We start from the raw sequence: 24,307 nt of genomic DNA on the forward strand, positions 1-24,307 counted from the left end.
TCACAGAAAAAACTTGATCAATAACCTATCCTACAAAACCCCAAATTTCGCTACTTAATCCTAAACCTAAAACAAAATGATGATGAGCCGTAGCGCAGCGAAGGCATCGCGATCGGCGCTGCCGCGCTACTTCTCGACTGCCATCGCGCGCGGCAGCGCTGCGGGTTGTGCTTCATTGGTTAGGACCTCCGTTCGTGGAGGCGCCTTCACTTTCTTTCCTAGTACTGCCAAGTCTTCTGAGAATGTGGTAGAGAAGTGGATGAGGTTCTCCACTAATACAGGATCGCGCAACGCCAGTACGGTGGCGCTGGGTGAGAATCAGCAGGAGGAGAAGGTGAACGGCGGATCTGCTGGAAACTCTACCCCTGCCGGCGGCGGTGGGAATAATAACAAGGGTATTATCAGCTATTGGGGTGTTGAGCGCCCGAAGATTACCAAAGAAGATGGATCGGAGTGGAGATGGAGCTGCTTTATGGTAATATTATCCATACGCGCGGATACTAATAGTGTTGTTTTCTCATTCAAACGTTTAATTGATGATGTAAAATGCTTTGATTCAGCCATGGGAGACGTACAATGCTGATTTGAAAATAGATCTGGAAAAGCATCACGCGCCGGTCACGTTTCTCGACAAGGTGGCCTATTGGACTGTCAAGGCACTCAGATTTCCTACTGATATATTTTTTCAGGTATTTTTTTATAATTTTAGCTCCATATTGCGTATGATTTTGTTTTGACGTCTGCGAGTTCCGATGCGGTGAACGGCATCCCGGCATTGTTGGAGGGGACGCTGGGTAGGGCACCGGTTGTGGGCAGGGCATTTTATTTTAGAATTTTTAATTATAAATTATTTACAGTATATCATAATTTTTTTTTGAAAATTAGTTTTTTTATAAAATAAATTGAAATTTAAATTATGATTTTGTTATTTATAGTGGTATTTAATTTTGTAAATTGATTGGTAATTAAAAAATATTAAATTTAAAATTGTTGGATTAGATGTATGGGAAGAGATATGGGGTTGTAGCGTGTTGAGAGAGGTATGGTTGGTTGGAATACGGGAAGTAGTATGGGATACCATTGCTCTTAATTTAGTACGCAATGTATTGAAATACTTTGATGTTCGATTAAGTTCGTTCAATTTAGAGCATCAGCAAAGGCGCCCTTCCCGGCATGCCGGAAGTCCGCGCGGGACGTCCGCCATTGTGCAAGGGAGGCATGGATACGGACATCCGCTACGGACACCGGAGTTCCGCGGATATCCGTCGCGACGTCCGTGCGGACGTCCGCCATTGCGTTGACTCCCACGAACGTCCGCGCGGAAGTCCCTATTATTGCATTATTTTTTTTTATTGTGAGAAGTCCGTCGGGATGTCCGCCACTGTGCAGTGGGATATCCGTATGACGTGGCATCCGCAGTGGGATGCCCGTATGACGTGGCAGGAGGTGTTTTTGGGATGTCCGCCGGGACATCCGCACCACTGCTAATGCTCTTATGTTGCTTGCGGTTGTTATTATTACTCACTCCGTCCGTCATTAGGAGTCACATTTCATGACGACACGTATTTTAAGAAATGTTGAAAAAGTGGGTGGAAAAAATTAATGAAATATGAGTCCCACTTGTATATATTAGTTTCAAATGAAATGTGAGTGAAATGAGTTAGTGGAACGTTAGACCCTATTATCATTTATGGTAAATGGTAAAAGTGAACCGAGACTCTTATTCGCGGACGGACTAAAATGGAAAAATGGGACTCCTATTCCCGGACGGGGAGTATCATATAATCAATTTTTTTATTAGTGTACTTGGATCTTACGTACACGTATATTTCGTCTTGATATAGTGTTCGGCAGTATTGAAAATCAATATACGAAATCAAACTGTTTAAGTTCAAAGCAAATTTTCTATTGAAAAAACTATTTAGCCTTTTCAAATTGCTGGATTAAATCTCTTACAAATGACCAAATTTAAAGATCATATATTTCATCATAGCCGTCAACGTTCCAACTTTTATAGACTGGTTACATTAAATTTTTATTATTTTTTTCTGAAATTCATCACAGAGGAGGTATGGATGCCGTGCTATGATGCTTGAGACGGTAGCAGCCGTTCCCGGCATGGTGGGAGGGATGCTGCTGCACTGCAAGTCCCTGCGGCGGTTTGAGCAGAGTGGTGGATGGATCAAGGCCCTTCTCGAGGAAGCCGAGAATGAGCGGATGCATCTGATGACCTTCATGGAGGTGGCTAAGCCCCGTTGGTACGAGCGTGCCTTGGTGTTTGCCGTCCAGGGCGTCTTCTTCAACGCCTATTTCATCTCTTATCTGGTTTCGCCAAAGCTTAGTCATCGCATCGTTGGGTACTTGGAGGAAGAAGCGATCCACTCCTACACTGAGTTTTTGAAAGAGCTTGACAAGGGAAACATTGAGAATGTTCCTGCTCCTGCTATTGCCATTGACTATTGGCGCCTCAACCCGGATGCTACCCTCCGTGATGTTGTGGTTGTTGTTAGCGCCGATGAGGCTCACCACCGCGATGTCAATCACTATGCATCTGTAACTGGCTGTAAATTTTTTAATTGGTGTCTCATTTGTTAGCTAACAAGTAATGGTGTGCTTGTTGCAGGATATTCACTATCAAGGAAAGGAGTTGAACGGATTGCCAGCGCCGGTTGGATATCACTGATTGGGATAGTTGGATTTGGTCCAAACATACAACTGAGTCTGTTTTGATGTAATCTTGTCTACTTTCATGGTTATTTCAAGTGATACTCAGAAATGAGTAGCAAACTATGCTCTCATTACACACATTCATGCAACTAGGATGTCGTCGCACATTTAGCTATTGAGTATGTGAATTCTTGGTCATTTCTTGTACGACCTAGTATTATTGATTGTGGCGAAAGAAGGTCCCCTCTGTTTTTGTCATTGCTAAATGTAAAGATAGTTGTATATTGGTGGGATTCTAATTGATGTTCCAAACATGATTCTAATTTCAGGATTGTGTATCCTGCAATTATGTTGGAACAGGAAACAGTGTAAAACGGAAAGATGCTATTCAAGTACTACTAGGGTGGTGTTAGGTTTTCACGATAAAATAGTGCCAAGATATAATCTAGGATTGAGTTGTGAGATTATTTTAGTCATAGGGGGTTAGCAATGACTAATTATCCCATGATTATCCATCTAGGATTGAGTTGTGGGATTGAATCTCTTAAACCAAACACACTACAAATTTAATCCCGAATACAATCTTACAAACCGAACACCTCTTAGGAGTACAAAATAGTGCTACAATGGTCGGCCTCCTGCAGCAGGATACGGTATCGATTTTATAAACGTTGAAACATAAAATTTTAAATAATATAAGTAGTAGCTGCATTCATAATTGGGAGAGTCCTTCCAAAAATTCCTCTTGCCACATTATCATCCTATCTCAACATTCCTCGTGCCACATTATCATTCTATCTCACAGTCCTCCAATAGCCCTCTCAACCTTCCCAACAACCATCCAATTTAATTTAACTTAATCGTTAGTGTTTATCAAATATTAAAACAAAAAAAATGAAATCAATTGGAGTAAAAAAACATAGAAAACACTCAAACATACTTCATTAAAAAAATTAATATGGCGCTCGGCGCCTGCTTGGCGGTTTGTTGGCGCACGATAGCCATCGTCCGACCGCTGAGTGGGCATCGAGCGGAGTCCGACCATGCCCTTCCCTACGGCGATCTTCGAGTGCCGTCCCACGACGCTCCTCCTCCAATAGGCACCATCTGCACGGCGGCAAGACGACGTCCCTATTGTAAATGCTCTAATACAAAATGTAATTACCTATTCATTTCAAAACGAAATAAAATTTAGCAACCAATATATACAACTATGAACCTTGGATAATCTCTTAGAAAATTAATATCCCCCATTAATTTTGAAAAAAATGGGAAATGACTTTGGTTGCATTATGGCAATCATTCAGCGTTGTACAAGAGGAGAGGAAGAAGCGTTATCAGTATTATGTTATCTATGCTCATTTTTCACTTTAATACACATATTATAAACATAATTAATATTTGACTAAATATTTATTGTTGTATATAAATATCCCCGTCCCATAATAGAAGTCACTCTTATTATGGGCACGAGTTTCAAAAAATGTAAAGAATAGTGGGCAGGAAAAATTAGTGAAATCTGAGACTCACTTTTTTATATTGGTTTTATAATAAAATGTGAATAAAGTGAGTTAGTGGAATGTGAGACTTACTTACATTTTATAGTAAAAATGAAGTGTGACTCTTATTATGGGACGGACCAAAATACCAAAGTATGACTCTTATTGTGGGACATAGGGAGTAATTATGATTGAATGATTACATATGTAATCTGTCCAATTAAAAAACTTGTATTGTATATAGTGTCAGACCTAAGATTTTGATACTAGAGGTCCAAACACCATTAATTATTGTTGCATATGTTTAACAAAACTAGAAATAGTCACGATATGAATATTATAGAGTTTTTAGAAATAAATAATTTGAGATTGAACATTAGGAGTATAAATTAAAGATACATACGATGACAATATCAGTGTCGAAATAATTGAGTAATAGATTTTTTAAAAATAAAAGGGGTATTGGCGATTAATATCACGAAACTTTCCAAAAGTTTTTTTTTCACGCAAACTTTAAACTTGACATATAACATCACGAACTTATATAGTTGTTGCATTTTTATCAGACGACAAAATCCGACTATATTTAACTTACTATCACAACACTCAGATATGGTTATCACTTAAAAATGATAGTTATGTGATTACAAAGTCCCTAGAATGAAGATATGATCATCTATCTCATTTTAATGTAGTCGGATTTTGTCGTCGGTGATTAAAATGCAACAACTATATAAGTTTGTGATATTATATGTCAAGTTTAAAATTAGCGGAAAAAAATAAAATGTTGAAAAGTTTCATGATATTAGGTGTCAATACCCAAAACAAAAGGCATAACTTTAAAATTAAATTTACGAATACTATTATACCATACTACATGGAGATGATCAAAATAAAAATGCATTTAAATCCAGAAATGCAGCCCAAATCTTGACCCTGGGATTAGATGATCTGATGGTCAATAATTAACCAAAAATACGGAAGGTCATAATTAAGCAATTTTAGGTCATATTATAATATTTTAGGTGACCTAAAATGATCTTAGCATGACCTAAAAATTAACTAACTATGACCTAAAAGTGCCCTACGTATGATATTGTTCTGCGTTTCGGTATTTAAATCTAGTTTTGCATAGATCAAAACCCTATATATAAGCCTGTTTTTTTAAATAAACAAATACTCTCTTCATCCTATGCTAGTTGACACATTTTTTTTCGCAGTCATTTTGAAAAGAAAGATACTCTTAGAGCATCCACAATAGTGGACTAACGCCCGCCCTAGCCACTGGCTAGCGGCTTGGGCGTAGCATTAGTCCACTATTGCATTAGGCGAACGGGACGGACGAGCGCCCGATGGACGAGAGGTCTGGCGCGGACTTTAGGCGTTAGCCGATTGTTCGCCGATCGCTTGCCGCCTATTGTGCGGTGAGCGATCGGCTAACTTCCTAATTTTTTTATTTTTATTTCAAGTCTAAATATACGGCTCGTTGCACTTCATTTCATTCGCACCACTTGTTTTAACGAGTATCTTTTCCTACTCTGTCATTATTTGTAGAAACAAATGGCTCATGATGGTGGCGATGGTCCAATGCAGCGAATTGACGACGAGTTGTGGTCCCGGACATCTGCGGAGATAGATCGATTGGTGTAACAACACGTGCGGCAACAGATATAGCCGGCGGTCCCTCACCCCATCTAGCATCGACTTACAGTCGCTCGGGACCACGTCGGTGTCCACCAACGGTTGTTTGATGACTACTTCACTGAGGAGCCGCGGTTTGGGTAGTCGTTTTTTCGTTGGCTTTTTAGAATGCACCGACCGCTCTTTCTGCATATCATGTCGGCATTAGAGGCTCAATACAAGTATTTCCGGCTCAGAGAGGATGCGAGCGGTAGATCCGGTCTATCACCGATACAAAAGTGTGAAGGGGTTTGCTGCAGAAGCGTGCGTTCTAACGGATCACATAAACTTGATCTATTTAGCAGATTATTTAGATAAACTCTATTCGCGTAATTCTCACATGTATCATGCTCACAACTTTAATTTAAACATGCTTTAGCACAAATAATCCCTAAAATATGCTTGCTACAGAGTTAGCCAATTTACCTCGATGATTCACTTAAGAATCGAAGATGGCTTGCGTCTTCTCCACGTGAAGATTTTGAGTACTCGACCTCGGATCCTCTGACTGGTATCACGGACTGTAATCTGATATTTGTGTGGGGAAATCTCACCAGAATACTAGGACTTGAATAAAGAAGACAGAACCTTGCTCACGGAAGGAGAGCAAAAATCATTCCACTCCTTGGAATAGGGGGGACGAAAATTGTCAAAAAAACAAGTGTGTTTTCTGTCTCCTTTATTCTCCTATTTATATTAAGTCACATATTGGGTCCAGTCAGGGATTTAAGGAAGAATTTGGATATGGCCTCCCCCAATTAGCTTTTTACTAATTAAATTGAACCCATAATTTAATATGAGCTTATATTGGAATATTACAGTCAGTCACTAAAGAAGTAATATTACACTGCCCATCCAAATCCGAAATTACAAGTATTCCGGGTTTCCATTTATTTGTCATTTATTTCCCGCGCTTTAAGATAGAAACATCCATTAATTAATCAATGTCTGCTATGGACTTAATTAATTAACATATTATAAACTCCAAGAGTGGACTTAGCAAGAAACACTTATTTATTATTCATAGAGTAATCAAACTTCAACTAGCTAGGTTCCGAATAATAAAACCTTGTTTCGAGCTCCTCTTGTGGATGTTATCAAACGAGACTCACCTCGCGCACGATTCAATATAATAGCAATCCTAGCCCCGCTAGATATTAATCGCCACTACCCAAGATACCAGGATCGTTAGGTTACGAAAAACCCACACCTATTGGTAAGTCAAAGTAGTAGATAATCAATATCGTATGTCCAATGCTAACATACATTGATTAAGAAATTAATTATCAAGACCTCGTCTTTCAGTGGATAGCATAAATACTCGTCTTGCTGTTTTAGATCCAATTCAGTAAGGATAATCGGATACCCAAGTTAGCTCTGGCGTCGGATAGGGATACCGACCTCGACCGTTTGCTGGAGGAGCTGGAGGAGGATGATACGCCTCCCTTATACTTCAGATGCACACGCACCTCCTGCCAAGTTCTGAGGTACTTGAATGGTTTGTAATATTGGGATTGGTAAGTCGCCAAGGCAGCACTGATGATGTCGAGCTCGCTCCTGCCGCTCCCTACCGACCGCTCTTTCTGGAGGTAATACCTCTGGAACTTTTAGATTTCTTCGTTGGCTCTAAAAATTGCATTGTGCATCATACTCTCATTGCGCTCGATGGTTCCATCCGGGCGGTTTGCATTGTACCGGCGAGAGACGCGCCACCAAAACCTATCCCCGCTTTGGTTCGTGCCAACCTCTGGATCTTCGGAGATAATCAAATAGGCTTTGAATAACTGATCCATCTCCGCCGGAGTGTACGGGATGCGGACTTGATGATTGTAGCCACGACCCTGAACACGAACGCCACGAAAAGTAGGAGTAGGAGTAGGAGGAGTTTGAGTGTCGCGGCTCCCTCCCGATCCGGGTTTGGGTGCCCACCCGTATCGCCCATCGGGGGCATCTTGGTCGTCCACCGGATAAGGTCGGTAGCCACCCGGAATTTGAGAACCTTGGGTTTGAGGAGGGGCCGGACTAGGGAAAGGTTGTGAGTCGAACCATTCGTGGTTCTAACCGCGGGAGTCGGAGGGGTGATCGCCGAAGCCGGACATTTTTTTTGTAAGAGTGAAAAATTGAAAATTGATGAGAGAATTTAGATGAGAATTGTGTAGTGTGGTGGGAAATTTTTTGTGTGGAAATAGAGGTATTTATAGATGAAAATGTAAATTTTGGGGGAAAAAAATTGAAAAATAAATTAAAAGTGGGGAGAAAACGGATATAATTTATTGGGAAGTGGAAAATGTTTTTTTTATTTAAAAACGATTTTTTAAATTAAATTCGAATTTAAAAAAAATTAAAATGCCAACGGCTATGCCGTTGGCCAATCCCGTCGCGCCACGTCAGTCTGGCACGGACGTGCTCGATGCATCGAGCAGCGCCGGACAGCGCGTTGCCGTACCAGCGGCACAGACGCCGTCCGTCTCGGAGATCACCGATGCGGATGCTCTTAGAGTCCAGTTTGCATCCTCGATTCGAGTTGAATGTGATAAGCAACTATGGTTAAAAATGACTTCATTTATTTTTCAGGGAGTCTTCGCAGATTACTGTGATGTCAAAAGTAGCTGTAGGTCTAGCCAGTAAACAACACTCTGTCAAAAATACAGAAGATCTATCTAAAAGATAGTAGTAATAATCAGAGCATGAATTGCAATCACCCAATTTGAAAGGTCCAAGATTTTTATATTTGAGCCTTTGGCTGTATAAGAAAAATTGCTTCTCATCTGAAGAATGAAATCCTGCCAATCTATATGAAATCATAATCTTCAACTCTTCTCTATGCAGTGACTAGAACTGAAATGCCGTAATGAAAAAAATTCAGCAGCAGCATAAAGCATGGCATACATTTTAAGCTCAATAACAAAGCATTCAACTTTTGCACTTATTAGATAATTATATACTAATTGAAATTTATGCATGATGAACAAGAGAAAAAAGCAAATATTTTTTAGTATCAGATGGACAATAGACAACTAAAAAGAAGAAGACTGGAACTTTGATTTTCATGATGCATCTCAAACTTAAACATGTATCATAAGCTACACAGAAAACTGCCAGAGGATGTGACAAGTAGAAATTCAAATCAATAAAGACATTGTGGTATGTTATGTAAACAACTTGAGAATCACTTCAAGACAGTAAAGTAGGAATAGCTACCTCCATCAATATCAACACCATCAATGCTCTGGCAACCAAACTTTTAGCTATACAAACTGAGATTAAGCTTGTAAAATTGAGAATACCACATCACAGTAGAATAACTGAAATCGGAAAATATAATTAAAATCTTCCAAACTCATATTACCTATAGATATGGTGACCAACCCACTAATGCATCCAATGTCAAGGCAATCATTGCCCTCGAACCATTCTCTTTTAGGGCATCCAACTTCTTTACGATTTCAGGCCGTTTCATTTAGAGCATCCATAGTAGGACGGACATCCCGATTGTGAATCGATAGTATGAACAACAGTAACCAAAAACAAGAAATGTAAAGCACACAAGCGATTACGTGGTTTGGATGAATCCTACGTTCACAGGAAACTCAAGCTTCGATTTATTCAATGTTGAAACAGATACAGGATGAAGAACAATCAATCAAGATTCACCACAACTACAATCTCCAAATCCCTAGCTCAAAAACACGATTGAACCAAGCAAACTAACCAAACATCCGCGGCTATTTCCACCGCTATCCTCCACTGCAATCTTGATCCTGTTGATCCAGCTCGAGCACAAATTTCTTGCTCTATGTTCTTTGCCGAGAGAGAGATATCAATGAGAGAGTGAGAGAGTAAGTGTTGTGTCTGTAATGTTTTTTTCAATTTCTGACTAAATGAGTATATAAGTGTGGGCTCATAACTGCTCCGACAAACTTACTCTACTCCTTTTAGTCAGCTGGTCTATTGTTACGAGCCTATTATTAGTATTTAGTTTAGATATATTAGGGATTTGCATATCTTCTTTTCTTATATTTGTTTCTTGTTCATTAAGTTAGGTTAGTAGTTCTAGTATTATAAATAGGATAGATTGTTATCGTTTTATTCATTCAATCAATAAATGAAGAATTATTTTGCCCACATTACTTGTGCAATACTCCTTATCAAACCTTGAAGACTGCCGACGGAGGAAGTTCTCCGCGCCAGCCACGAATTGAGCCGCCGACCCCAACGTTCGGGGCGCCGGATTGGTGTGTTGCGAGTGAAATCGCAGGATTTCTTCGTTAAGAGAATTGTGCTCTTAACAACTGGTGCTTTCATCCAGAGCTCAACCATGGCTGATCAGCTCCGACGCTTCACGACGAGTGGCCGCATCGGTGACGGATCGCAGCGGATACGGCGCTACGACCCGGATTCAAGCAGCGCGACGCGCAATGTATCGGGGGCGTTCGAATCTACCGTGTCGGCGCTGGACAAAATTATGGCAAGATTTGATCAATTGGAATTTATATTGGATGCGAGGGATAGAAGGGTTGATAGGTTGGAAGCCAGACGCCTTCCCGAACCGGATCAGCTCTATTTCTCGGACTATGCGGAATTGGACGGATATCGCTTCCAGCGTGATGTATGGACGGCCGACGAGGATGTCCCCCGGAATTTCAACCACGACCGGCGTGACCGTGGTTGGGATATTCGGCGTCGACGAGGTACCGTTCGCGTGACACACTGGCCAGAGGGCCGCCCTCCACGACACGGTACAACAGCAGCCCCCTACCGCGCTTGCCTTGATTCGCGGCATGGCTCGAGCTGGGATAGGCCGGCAGATCGCTACCCTCAAGGACCTGATAGGGGCTTTAGGAGTTATCAGCAACCCACGTCTTGGGGCTCCCCTATCAACCGTCCGAATCACGGAACCGTGAGAACCGATAGGCCAAAGGATCTCACCATGAAAGCGCCCCAATTTGAGACGACAAGGAAGTTCATTAACACCTGCCTAGACCAGCGACAACCCGAACGCACAACAGAGAACTCTCTTGTGAATCAGGAGCCCGATAACCAGCGACTTCATCGAATCGAGGAAGTCCAACAGACAGTTATTGTTGTTACGGATCACAATGTAGATGGCGATCATAGTGACCAAACTTGTAGTGAGTTGCTTATGGCTAGTGAGATCATCATCGACGATGATATCAAGGGCGTCGGGTATGACATGGAGCAAGCTGCGCAAGTTCAGGCTCTCACTGTAACCATTCTGTCAAGGGAAGGCCCAACGGATCAGGAGGATCGTGATAAGACCATTTATAATGATGATGAGTTAATAGAGATGGAGCATCAATCTAGCAAAGGTAGAAATGGCAGACTCGAAGACCAACAAGTGTCATCTTTTGTGGAAATCTGCCCACCGCGCAGCCCCGATATGAGTACAGAGGAAGAGGAAAAGGCATTGTTGAACGATGTAGAGGAGGACGATTCCACTAATGAAGTGAAGAAGGTCGTCGCCTCACTCAATGTTGTTCAAGTGTCATCCAACAATGTTGGAAATTATTGGAGCAATAAAGGAGATGGTGCTTACACCGGTTTGCCCGTCATTGCTTGTGTCGGTGATGTACCAAGTATGAATCATCGATCTACATCGCTCGATACCGATGCAAGGTTGATCCCTCCGCGCAATGACATGATGGTTGCGAACATTCTTGGAGGCGTGGACAAGCTTGTCGTTGTGGCGTGGAATTTTGCCGACCACATTGGGTCTCCTTTGTTGATTTTGTATCGAGATGATGGGAGACGTTCACCTATTTGGTGTGTGTTTGATCCAGGAGGAGATGCCTCGCCGAAGCTTCTGCTTTCAACTCTCTCTGTTGCTTCGTGGTTCCCACCTTGAGGACAAGGTGGATTTTAACCGTGGGGGAGTTGTTACGAGCCTATTATTAGTATTTAGTTTAGATATATTAGGGATTTGCATATCTTCTTTCTTTCCCCAACAATTCTCAACAATAGATTTTGATTGCAATTGAACAACCGGGAATGAGGCGATGACCTTTGGCCCTTCCTCAATGGAAGCGTCCTCATCTGCATCGTCTAACGATGAAACTCGTTGGTCTTCGGGTCTGCCATCTCTACCTTCCCTAGATCCATGATTCTCACTAGGCAATCGAATGACAACATTTAATACAGATTCTGTATCCGAATTGTCGGCATCACTATCCTTGGTCTCCTTTGTTGCTGTCTCTAATACAGAGTCCTCAAAATCACCAAGCTCATCTTCGCCGTCGTCTGTCGGGTATCCCTGCTGCTTGTGCAATCCAGACTGGTCCCAACAGGTGGGCGAGCGCAAAGGCTGGTACGGGGTCTGATTGGTCACCCGCGCGGGCTGACCGTACATGTCCCGCGGTGGAAGGCTCAAGTAGTGGGGCTGGTGGCAGGCAGAATGGCCTCGTGGTGCTCGCACCTCCTCCCGATGGTGAGGCCGGTCCCAGCACGTCTCCGCGCGTCGGGGCCGGTGATCTAAGGATGGGTAACTGTGGTCCTGCTGCTGCGTTGGTGGGTCCCAGCACGTCGGGCGGTGTGGCCGCATTGCGTGAATCGGGTGGCGATCGAACCCTAATTGGATTCGTTGATCCCCATGATCAAATAGGTGGCCCCTCTCGGCATAGCCACCGCGGCGTCGAGGGCGCGCATCCTGCGCGCAATCACGGTACCCGATGGGCGAGTATCCCGTCCGTGGGCGACGATCAGGTGGATCCAAGCGGCGTAAGACGTAGGGTGGTTTTGGCTCAGGCTGAGTGGGCGGACGGCGGTTGTCAATGCGCCGCTCTGCTGCGTCCAGACGATATTCCATCATGTCCAATAGGCGATCGAGTTTTGCAATAATAGGGTGTATCTGGTGCGGGGGCTGATATTGTTGGTGAGTCCGCATAACGGCGGCGGTGAAGCTCGGCAGTGGGAGGTGATCGGTGGTACCTTTTTTTTGGTGAAGAATATATCTTCTTCTTCTTTTTTGATTGCTGAGATTTGGGTTATGGATGAACGAAGACGGAGGATGAGCTCTCAATGAAAGCACCAGTTGTTAAGGACCGTCCTCCTTAACGTCGATTTCCACACAAAATCAAGAAACGAGATGTCGTCGTTGTCGAGCGCCCAACGTTGGGTCGTGACTTGGACGGCAAATCTATGCTGTTATGCAACGGCCCAATCTTCCAATTTGTTGAATATTTGTGAACCAATACCCAACAAATCTCCACCTTGGTTCCAACATTTTCAAAATCAGTTTTCATTGTCTCCACCTACAACCTTCACTTCCTTTGAACCTTCACCAACTCCAAGCCATAAGCAAACATGGCAGATGGTAATGCTTTTGTCAAAGCATCTGCAGGATTGTGCTCTGTCCCAATCTTCTTCACCTGGCAGCTGGTAATGCTTTTGTCAAAGCATCTGCAGGATTGTGCTCTGTCCCAATCTTCTTCACCTCTACTTCCCCTTTGCTCACTTCATCTCTCACAAAATGAAGTTTTACATCCATATACTACTCTATTGCCTTTCCATCCCTCTTCTTGAAATAAACACAGCTATCATATTTGGAGCTCTCAAAACCAATCTGCATCATATGTAGGTCGAATTGCTTGTTCCACTGTCTACTAGTCTGCTTAAGACCATACAAACTACTTTTCAACAGGCATACTTTCCCTTCATCACCTGGTTTCACAAAACCTTCGGGCTGCTCCATGTAGATGCTCTCTTCAAGCTCACCATTGAGGAATGCTGTTTTCACGTCTAGCTGATGTAATTCCCAGTCATATCTTGCAGTCAAAGCCAATAGCCTTCTTATTGAATTGTGCTTGACCACGGGAGAAAAGATCTCATTATAGTCAATACCTTCCCTCTGATTTTAGACTTTTGCCACCAATCTAGCCTTGTATCTGACTCTATCATTATCTGATGCCTCAATCTTTTTTTTGTAGATCCACTTGCATCCATTAATCTTCTGCAGTACAGTTCTTATGACCAAAATCCAAGTCTTATTTTTTATGAGTAAATCAATTTCTTCTTGCATTGCTTTGATCCATCTATCTTTCTCCTTGCTTTTCACAACTTGTTTGTAAGAACTTGGATCTGATGACTCCACTTCTTCTGCAACACAGAATGCATAATGAACCTGGTCTTTTCACATTCTGTCTTCTTTCTCTATCTCCAGCAAGCAAGTAATCTGAGAGATCCTCTCTTTGTTCATCAGTTTCCCCCACTGCTTCATTCTGAACAACCTCATCTTCTTCAGAATCAGTAACTGCATGCTGCTCATCTGTCAACTTCAGATCATCCAGTAGTTCCACCTCAATTGAAGTTTTTCCTTCATCTGCTGTAGTCTTCTCATTAGCTTTGAATGGCATTTCTAGTTCTTGAATGTGACATCTCTGCTGATGGTGACCTTGTTATTGTCTGGCTCTACAAACCACAATCTGTAGCCTTTAACTCCCTTCTGATACCCAAGCATTACACATTTGATAGCCCTTGGCTCTAATATACTTTGCTTGATGTGAGAGTAGGCTCTGCACCCAAAAGGCTTCAACATTGAGTAGCTCCCATAAGATCCATACCATCTGTAATCAGAAGTCTCCATTTCTATGGAAGATGAAGGACATTTATTGATCAACACAGCTGCAGTACATGCAGCCTCACCCCAAAATCTTTGAGGCATACCAGAAGAGATCAGCATACATCTCACTCTTTCAAGGATGGTTTTGTTGGCTCTCTCAGCCACTCCATTTTGCTGATGATTATTAGGCATTGTTCTATGCCTTTTTATTCCTTTCACCTTGTAGAATTCATCAAATTGGTGTGATAAAAATTCAAGCCCGTTGTCAGTTCTCAGACACTTTAGTGACAGGCATTTCTCTATCTCTGCCTCTTTACACCAAATTCTGAACTTATCAAAGGCTTCTGATTTCTCCTTCATTACATAAATCCATAATCTTCAATATTTTCAAGATCATCAATACATTTAACAAACTCCTCAAGCTGCTCTCCTATACTTCTTGAATCAGAAAATCTGAAGGTAAATAGCTTCTGTTTGAGATGCAGCCTGTTGGTGAGGGATTTAGTCATGTATACAGTGTTGAAAAAAAAATTCAAAAAATGCTCTTGTCCGTCCGCTCGTCCGTCACCTAACCACAATAGCGGACGGACGACGCCTCCCCACCACGGACGACCTCTCGTCCGTCACCCGCTTGCCAGTTGCAATAGTGAACGTCCGCGACGGACGAGCTGCTAGCCAGTCGCTCGTCCACCGGGACGTCCGCTATTATGGATGCTCTTACATCGTGCTCTTTTTGTTCTTATCCATTTTAAGAGGGAGATTTGCAAAAATTTGAAGGAGAAAACTAAAATACTCTAATTTAAGGATGAGAGAGGCGCCCAGGGTTACTGGAATTGGGTCAGCTCATGGAAATGGAAATGGAACTGCGAAGGGACATTTAGAAAAAAGTATTACTACTAACATTCTACTATTTGAAGGGTAGATTAAAACAACACCAATTTATAAAAAAAAATGATAATTCCTCCGTCTCATAATAATAAGCTAAATTTCTTTTTTTGTCCGTCCTCATATCCATTTATTGAAATCTTTTCTTTTTCATTTTTACTTTATCATTTATGGGACTCATCATCATCCCTTACATTATTTCAACTATTTTGTACATTAAAATCCCTCTCGTCCTCAATTAGCCTATTTTTATGGGCCGAGAGAGTATAATTTTATGCTACATCAATTTCAATGTTAATCATTATAAAACAATTGAATCTTGTACATAGAATTATATATATCTTTTGAAAAACACTAAAAATGTTGATAATTTGTACATAGAATTTTGTCGGATCTTTTGTACTGTATTACCATTATCCCCTTATTATTCAAAAATTAATACTATCTCCGTCTAAAAAAAATTAATTATACCATTTTGGGCAGGGGCGGACGCAAAAAAAAATATTGATAAGGGCTGAAATTTAAAAATTTTGTTTCACAGTATATATTTTAGGTATTTTAAATCATTTATAAGGGCTTTTACATAATAATGTACACTAAATTTAGATATATTTCAAAATTTTATAAAAGAAAATAGTGTTAAAATAATTTATTGATGGGCTCAAGCCCTTCCTCTCTACCACATGGGTCTGCCCCTGATTTTGGGGTGTCCACCGAAATTAGACCAATTCTAAATGCGAAAAGTTTTAAACATATATTAACCCAGTAACCTTACACATCATTCTAAATATGGACTCTAAAATCCACTAACACTACTTTCATTACCTTTTTTCTCTACATATCTTTTACTTTACCAATTGCATATTAAAACTCATGCATTTTACAACTTTGTCTATTTTTAGTAATATACTGTACATAAAATGGGCATTTATCTTTCAAACATGATAGGGTCATGGCATGCCCCATTCTCCCGCCAGTCGCCATACCCCAAATGCATCACCCCACTCGGCCACGAGCACCCACAACCATGGCATGCCCCATCCCTGCTGCGTTTAAGGCGCGGCACCACAACCATGCCATGGTTATGGATGCTCTTATAGAACCGAAATTCCATGATGGAGTATAATAAGACTGTAATATATAGATGTGATTAGGGTCATGATCTCCTTAGATCAATTCTAAATCCAAAAAACTAAAAATCAATATAGATAATTGGATTAGAAAATAGGTGATCTGAAAATTAAAAAATTAATCTAGATAGTTGGATTAGAAAATAGATCATCACCAGATGTTTTATGATGATCGATCTGAAAATTAAAAAAAGTTGGATTAGAAAATAGATCATCACTTTAACGGATGTTTTACAATTGATCAACAAGAAGCCTCTTAGTCCTTTAGCTAAGGGAAAGCTCTTTAGGCCATCCACAATAGGAATAGCCCAGCAATAACCCAATCATAGCCTAGCCACAAACTCCTCCTACCACATCATCAACACTAAAAATCCTCCTGCCACATTATCAAAACAATCAAATAGCCAAGACATAGCTCAGCCATAGCTCAGCCATAGCATAGCCACATCACTAATAACAATTATATAAAAATGAAATAATTAACAATCACACAATATACAGAATTTAATTTACGAGACATATACGGGAAACATTAATAATACTATTAAAATTTTAAAAAGTACAACAATTTAAAAAAAGTACAATAATTTAAAAAAAATTGCAATAATTAAAAAAAGTACAATAATTCACTCCTCGTCTCCGTCGTCGTCTCCTCCGTCGCTGTCGCCACCATCGCCTCCGCCTCCATCGCCGCCGCCTCTACTCACGCCGGTTTCCCTCTGTGCCGCCTCCAAATCCTCCTGCATGCTCAGGAGCAATGTTTGAAGCAAACTCTTCTCTACGAGGTCCACCGTCGCCCGCCATTCGGCCATCGTCTTGACCATCTGATTGCGCGTTTGTTGACGTGCGAAGAATTTGAGATCCGCTGTGGATTGGCCAAGGGAGGATGCGGACTGGACCTCGTGTGAACCCCTGGCTGCCCCCCTCGCCTCCCGTTGAGCCCGCTTGTGCCAAACCGGGCGAGTTCGGCGAGCGAACGAACGAGGGGTCAGGACCTCCTGGGCCGTCTCGGGGAGGTCGTGGGAACCACCACTGCTGCCGCTGAAATCACCGGTATAGTTCAATCGTTGCTTCTTCGGCCAGCCAGCGTCGACACCTACTCGGAACTTCTCGGAGTCGTTCAGCACAAGATAGCAGTTCCAGTAGGCGAAGTCCTTATACAACCCGGGCTGGGGGAAGGCTTTCTCCGCTATCCTCCTGCAGTCTTCCTCCGTTTGGCCACTGCTCTGCATGCGGAGGGCGTTGGCGTACAAACCAGAAAATCGGGAAACGGCAGCCCTGATTCAGTCCCACCCCTTCGGGCAATCCTCTCCGTTGCGTCGCCTCCCCTCCGGGAAAAATCTCTGGTAGGCTGCTGCTATCTTGCCCCACAAGTTGACGATCCTCTGGTTGTTAGAAACGAGAGGATCGTCGCAAACACTCACCCACGCCTTGGACAGCGCGACGTTCTCCGCATCCGTCCACCTTCTCCGTACCGAGCCGTCGTCCTCACCCGGCTTCGACGACTCCCCGACCTTCTTCCCCTTGCCCTTCTTCTTTGGGGCGCCACGACCCTGCACTGCTCCCCCCGGCTGCCATCCCGGGCATCATCCCCTGCTATGGGTACATGTTGTAGTACCCTAGCGTCGGACCCCATCCACCTCACACGGGTACCGGGGGAGCTTGAGACCCGCTCGTCACTGGAGTACCTTCTTGGTGTTCTCCATTTCTCGGTGTTGATCTTGTACAGAAATTAAGATAGAGAGAGTACTCGTTAAAACAAGTGGTGCGAATGAAAATGACGTACAAACCGTGTATATATAGTGTTTCGAAAATAAAAAATAAAAAATTCTGCTCAACGGTGCGTTAGGCGATCCGGGCTCTGCAATAGCGCCGAGCGGATCGCCCAGCGCACCGCCTAGCGCCGCGAAACCGCAGAGCGCTCGGCGGTTTTTAATTCCGAAATCCGCTGGGCGGTTGCAATGGACCGCCTAGCGCCGGCGCTCGGCTAGGCGGTGCGCTAGGCGCCATTGCGGAAGGCCATAAGGATGAATGAAATATACACCACTATCTGTTTGAATTTACTGGGAAGAACACGATAAAATGGAAGAGAATGATTGATTCACCTAAATATATGGTCAATTATTCAGCAAAAAACTAGAATCTTTTCATGTAATGGACAGAGAAATGAACTATAATGGACAATATATTACTGTCTGAGTGTTGCAGAATGCATCGATATGGGATATTATAAATTTTCTGATTCTGGTAGCCTTCTTCAGCTCCTATGACTCAGAAGCCACCTAACTTATTCTACAAAACCGAACCCAATAGATGTTTTACCGCCACATCAATTTGAGCCGATGAACTTGGAAATATTGGTCTGACACTTTTCTCCGGTTCGCTGGAATTGTAAATTGTGTACAAATAGCTCACTCCAGCTCCTTGAGAAAATCAATGTTATCAACAAAAACCTGCAAGATTCACAAGACCATTATAAATAGTTAAGCCGGACAAAAATTGCATGCACTTCCTCTAAAACATAGATAAACTCCATGCGCAAGGACAATACCGTCTTCCAACCATCAGGATCCAGACATGCAGTAATCTTGGTGTTAATACCAGGTAAAGGCCCAGGTTCTCTGGTAACTTTTCCACCGGATAGCTTAACTGCTTCAGCAGTTTTGTAAACATCATCTGTCCCTATTGCTATCTGCAAGATATAGTCACTCAGATGTTAAAACGTTGTCTTTTAAGTTATAACAAAGCAACAATTGCATAAGATCAGGAATCAGAGGAGAGATAACCTGAGCATAAGCATTGCCTTTGTCATATTCAGTAACACCATAATTGTATGTCAACTCCATCACAGCATTTTTATCTTCAGGACCATACCCCAGCATTGCAATTGTATACTGCAAGGACAGTAAACTCTACTGAGCACACATCGTTGTTGAATAAGGGTGATTTTAAAGATGAGACTGGCGTGACATGATTCAAGCATTGAATCAGATCAAAGATTTGGCGCAGTGGCTATATTTAATTTAATGGCTCTCAACATTTTCTTATAGACTAAAAATTGCTTACATGTGAATATTTTCAAGTCTTTTTTAGTTCCCTGCATAGCACACTGCCCCTTGGAACTTAAAGAGAATGAAAATAACAACCATGAAGTTTTACATACAAAGAAAGCTATAATCCAATACAACATCAATCATTAAAATAATAAATTGCATGTACTACCAGCTAGATCTGATGAGAAACTCAATTTTACCTTGTATTCAGGATTGTCTCTCTTACGAAGAAGCTCCATGCCATAAGCCTATAAAATTGTGGCTCGAATAAATGATTTGGCAGAGGTGTCAGGAAAGATGAAACACTATGATACAAAGTTCATGAATTTGTACTGAATGAGAAGACTTAAAATGTACACCTTCTCATAGAATTCAATAGCGCGATCAAGATCTCCTACTCTAAGCATAACTTGACATAATGGCTCGGGTGTGGGACCCCTCTCCAAAAGCTCAAACTTGTAGCCATCAGGATCTTCTATAAATGCTATCACTGTATTGCCACCTTTGACGGGCCCAGGTTCTCTTGTTACTTTACCACCTTTGGCTTTTATCAAGTCCACAGTTTTTGCTACCTGCATATCCAATGCTATTATGAAGGAATCTTGTAATTTCTAGAAATAACTATCAAAACTCGTATGCATGTAAGCAACAGCGAAATTTAGAACATCTATGAGAATTCTTAAGAGTTACCTTATCCTTATGTGACAGATTTTATAGTTTAGAAGATAAAATAAATGGTAACAGATATTTGGTAGCCTTTCTACTTTTACTCAAGAATGAGGTGCAACAATTATTGTTAATTTCCAAATAATATGCAGCATGGTAACATAAATTGTGTGAGAGCTTACATCCTCCACTGCAATCCCAAAATGGCCAAAACCACTGCCGATATCATATTTGTCAACTCCATAGTCTGAAATATCAACAGATAAATTATTAGTCAGCACTGTGAACAATATATAACAGTGTGCTGTGTGCCTAGAGCCAAAGTTCAAAGCTTATGTATCCAGGCAAGAAATTATGATGTCAGTATAAGACTAATTCAGAAATGGCAATTTCTTACTGTAAGTGAGTTCAATCACGAAGTGTGAATCTTCAGGCCCATATCCAAGAAATGCATTGGTATATCTTTCTTCTGGTATATCTCGCTTTCGCAGCAGTTTCATCCCAAGACACTCTGTGTAGAATCTGTGGCCAACATGTAATTATACTAAGGCAAGATGAACAGCCTATCAAATGCTATATAAAAGAAATATACTTTATTGTCCTGTCCAGGTCCCCCACGCGGTAAACAACATGAAGCATTCTTCTCTTGTCCTGTTTAACCCACTCAAAAACATTTTCCTGTGTAGTAGCAGTGCTTGCTTGGGTCGTATTTGTATTTCCTGCAACGATTACTGATCTGCTAGATATATCTTCTTTGAACAGCTTAGATGTTTTAAGCCCAAAAGGATGCAGCTGTGGAATTACTGGACAAGCATAGAGATCAACACGTAAGACATCCGTTTTTCCAGTCACCAACATCACAGAGTTAAATCAGGATTGAATGATTGATGATGCTGTGATATTGATGGCCAGTGCTAAGAGTTTAAAAAAAAAGCAATCAGCACAGTTCCAAGCATTAATTTTATTTTTGAAATTCTCTGTCAAATACTCCAGACAACTGAAAATTTACAGAGTCTATTTTGCTAGCACACAGATAATATTAAAACATAACTCAATTCTAATAAAACTTGATGAAGTAAACCATAAAGAATTCACGGCATGGATGAAGGAAATTGAATGTAAATTGTAATTAAACAATGCCATTAAAAGCAAAAGTTCTGCAAGATTGAATAGGGTCAGGAGGTAACAAATCTTGGTATTGGCATGTTTCATCTCTTAAAGAGATAGGGATACTAGAAACCCAAAAAAAAGAAAGAAAAAAGATGAGTTAGAAAAAACTAAAATATGCCTACCAGAGAGCCAGTTAAGTAGCAAAAGATGTAGAGTATTCCTCCGGTCAATAAATACCCCAATTGTTCCCTCACTAGCTGCCTCTGATATTTTAGCAACTGATATTACAAACAAATTTATAAAGTTAGCCATTCTTTTCCTCTCCTAAACACGACAAGAAACGTAATCCGCCCCAGATTGTTGGCTCATCAACAGCAACCACTTTCCTATCCAAAACTGCTCCTTCAAATCCAGCAATCAGTGAGACGCACAAAAACTCGATTAACCAAATTCACTATCTTCATTGTACAGATTATGATTACTAACAATCCAAATACACAGAAATTCACATAAATTCGGACGAGTCTCGTAAATAGGAGAAAAAAAGTGCATAGATTAGGGGTGGAGAATCAACGAAACGTACCACTGGATAGGTGCAACGAAGCGACCTTACTGCATAAAGTAGGGGAGGAGCGAGGAAGAGCGAAGCGAGCAGTGGGAGAGAATTTGAGAGAGGGTTTAATTGATGATGCCATGGGAACAATCCTGGCCATATCTAGGTCGAAATCAGTAGGGGAGAGAGTGAGAGAAGGAAGAGGAACAAAACAACAATTTTTATCAAGTGAAAGAAGCTCCACTCATTTACCGTTTCTTTTCCTTTTTTCAACAAATCCTTAGGAAATGAGGGAATATCAAATAAAATTTACATCCTTTTCTCTCTTTTCCAACAAATTAATTTTAATAGAGCGGATAAAAAAAATTCACTCTTTTATTCTACATGCCTAATTTTTTCAATCTTCATATTTCTTTTCTTGTATTTTTATACCTACTAGTACCCCAGTATCCTATCCATCGCACCATCCATTATATTTCCTTCAAAAATATGGAGTATATAATGTCAAATTGTTATTTATAAAGTACAAAAAAAAACTTATTAAAGTTAACTCATAAATATTGGTTAAAATTCTTTAAATATATAAAAATATGATTCATAATTAAGAGTATTTTTAGAGTTGTTCATGACAACCTAAAAGTTCTCGTTCACAAGAAAAAGTAATTTCATGTTGTGAATGGTATGCTAAAATCTCTTATTCCAATAAAAATAATTTAAGTTGTGAATGATTTTGTTTGATTTTTATATGATTAATACTTTTTAGATTTACTGTTCAATTAAAATAATAAAATCACTCTAACTGAAAATGAGCTCAGAAATCAAATTACTATTATGTTTAGGGATGTCAATTTAGTCAGTCCAATACATTTCAGATCAATTTTACTTGAGTTGTAGGTTAATCTGATGCAAACTATTCGAGTTAGAAATTTACCTAACCCTCTAAACTTTGAGATTTTGGGCTAGCCTAATAAGCTAATCATTAAAAACTATTATCTCTATCTCATAATAGATGACTCACTTGGATAACGACACATAATTTTAGGAGATGTTTTATCTGTAAAGTGAAAAAAGAAATAGTAATATATTTAAATAAATGTGAGAGAAAATTTTTTCTAAAAAAATGTGATAGTAGTATCTTTTGTGAGATAAACTAAAAGAAAAGTATGATATCTATTAATGACGGGTGAGGATCAATTTTTTATGTAACCTAATGCATTTTTCATTCTAAATTATTTTATATTTATAAAATATAAATACATGTATAAAAATTAAGGATAACAATCATAAGTCAAATACGATTAATTATCACAATATAAAATTTGAAAAATGACATTGGATAAGAATTATATTTGATAAATCTTAAGTTGTTGGAATGATTTATCATATAATAATATGTTATGGTGAATATTAATGTGTTAAAAATTAATTGAATCATAACTTAAGGTAGAAAAATAGGGTATAGATGCACCTAGAGGCTAGAGCCAACCTAACGGCCCTACCCATTCGGATTCTGGTCAAGTTCTAATTGAGTGCAGACTAATCGTATGCGGAATTTTTTTATAAGATTAGAAATTCGGAACACCAACCATACAAATTTAGCGGGTTATTAAGGCTAGTCAACAGCTTTTAGGCTTAGTTGACATGTCTTATTATGTTCTCCTCATAGTCATGCCATGTTAGAAATATGAGAAAAATATCAAGTCATGTATAAACGGTATTCTAATTATTACTTCAATGGAAGAGCACTAACAAAAATAAGTGAAATGAAAATTATAACAAAAATAATAAAACAAACCGAACTAACTATAAATCAAGTTGGGGAAAGCTCTATTTCTGTAAGACTAATTACATACCCTACTAATGCTATTGGATTGACATATTGTTTCAAAAGATAAAACGATTTCCTCTAAATATGTAGAAGCACCTACAAACCTGCTAGACATTAACGAACTCGATGAGGTTTCAAGAATTGAGCAAGTAAACTTCTATGCAAATGCAAATGCTACAAGTACTATTCCAAGAAAAAACTAAAGAGAAGAATACTTTTAAAAATTATATTTATCAATTTTAAATTGTACCCTTATTTATAAATTAGGGAAAGGTACTTCAGAAGATATAGCCTTCAAGTTCTAGGTAAAAGGTCAAAAGGTTGGGCCATAAAAGGCCGACTCCTTTACCATCTCACGTTTCCAATATGCCCGTTAATGTACTCATAAAAATAGCCCATTTTTCCCATTAGTGGGCCGTCATCCCGTGAGCCTAGAAATATACACAAGATTATGGAGAGTTAATACAGAGTATTATAGTCTCACATTTTAATTTCGAAAATAATATTTGGGAATCAATGTATTTAAGGAAAAATCAGGCCTAACATCACCAATGCAAATTGTTGTATTACATACCCTACTAATGCTATTGGATTGACATATTGTTTCAAAAGATAAAACGATTTCCTCTAAATATGTAGAAGCACCTACAAACCTGCTAGA

At 40.4% G+C, this 24,307-nt stretch overlaps 2 protein-coding genes across 4 annotated transcripts; one reads left to right on the forward strand and one right to left on the reverse strand.

Annotated features, from left to right (window-relative positions):
• Positions 1-3,013, forward strand: LOC121742085 (ubiquinol oxidase 2, mitochondrial-like). 2 transcript variants are annotated; one of them, XM_042135118.1, is made up of 4 exons: positions 1-475; positions 561-689; positions 2,065-2,553; positions 2,624-3,013. In XM_042135118.1, the coding sequence occupies exons 1-4, from the start codon at positions 77-79 to the stop codon at positions 2,681-2,683; spliced, it is 1,077 nt and encodes a 358-aa protein (XP_041991052.1). In that variant the 5' UTR covers positions 1-76; the 3' UTR covers positions 2,684-3,013. The 2 variants fall into 2 exon arrangements, with proteins under 2 accessions (XP_041991052.1, XP_041991053.1); XM_042135119.1 differs by having other exon boundaries at positions 2,065-2,535.
• A 15,590-nt stretch (positions 3,014-18,603) lies between these two features.
• On the reverse strand, positions 18,604-22,073 carry LOC121742084 (probable lactoylglutathione lyase, chloroplastic). 2 transcript variants are annotated; one of them, XM_042135117.1, is made up of 10 exons: positions 21,849-22,073; positions 21,448-21,543; positions 20,748-20,958; positions 20,553-20,677; positions 20,338-20,402; positions 19,849-20,061; positions 19,690-19,737; positions 19,223-19,330; positions 18,988-19,128; positions 18,604-18,889 (listed from the first exon to the last, which is right to left on the reverse strand). In XM_042135117.1, the coding sequence occupies exons 1-10, from the start codon at positions 21,976-21,978 to the stop codon at positions 18,848-18,850; spliced, it is 1,179 nt and encodes a 392-aa protein (XP_041991051.1). In that variant the 5' UTR covers positions 21,979-22,073; the 3' UTR covers positions 18,604-18,847. The 2 variants fall into 2 exon arrangements, with proteins under 2 accessions (XP_041991051.1, XP_041991050.1); XM_042135116.1 differs by lacking the exon at positions 21,448-21,543 and having other exon boundaries at positions 21,849-22,071.
• Between the last annotated feature and the right edge of the window lie 2,234 nt (positions 22,074-24,307).

The sequence above is a fragment of the Salvia splendens genome, chromosome 7, assembly GCF_004379255.2.
Source record: "Salvia splendens isolate huo1 chromosome 7, SspV2, whole genome shotgun sequence".
In the NCBI taxonomy this organism is placed as follows: Eukaryota; Viridiplantae; Streptophyta; class Magnoliopsida; order Lamiales; family Lamiaceae; genus Salvia; species Salvia splendens.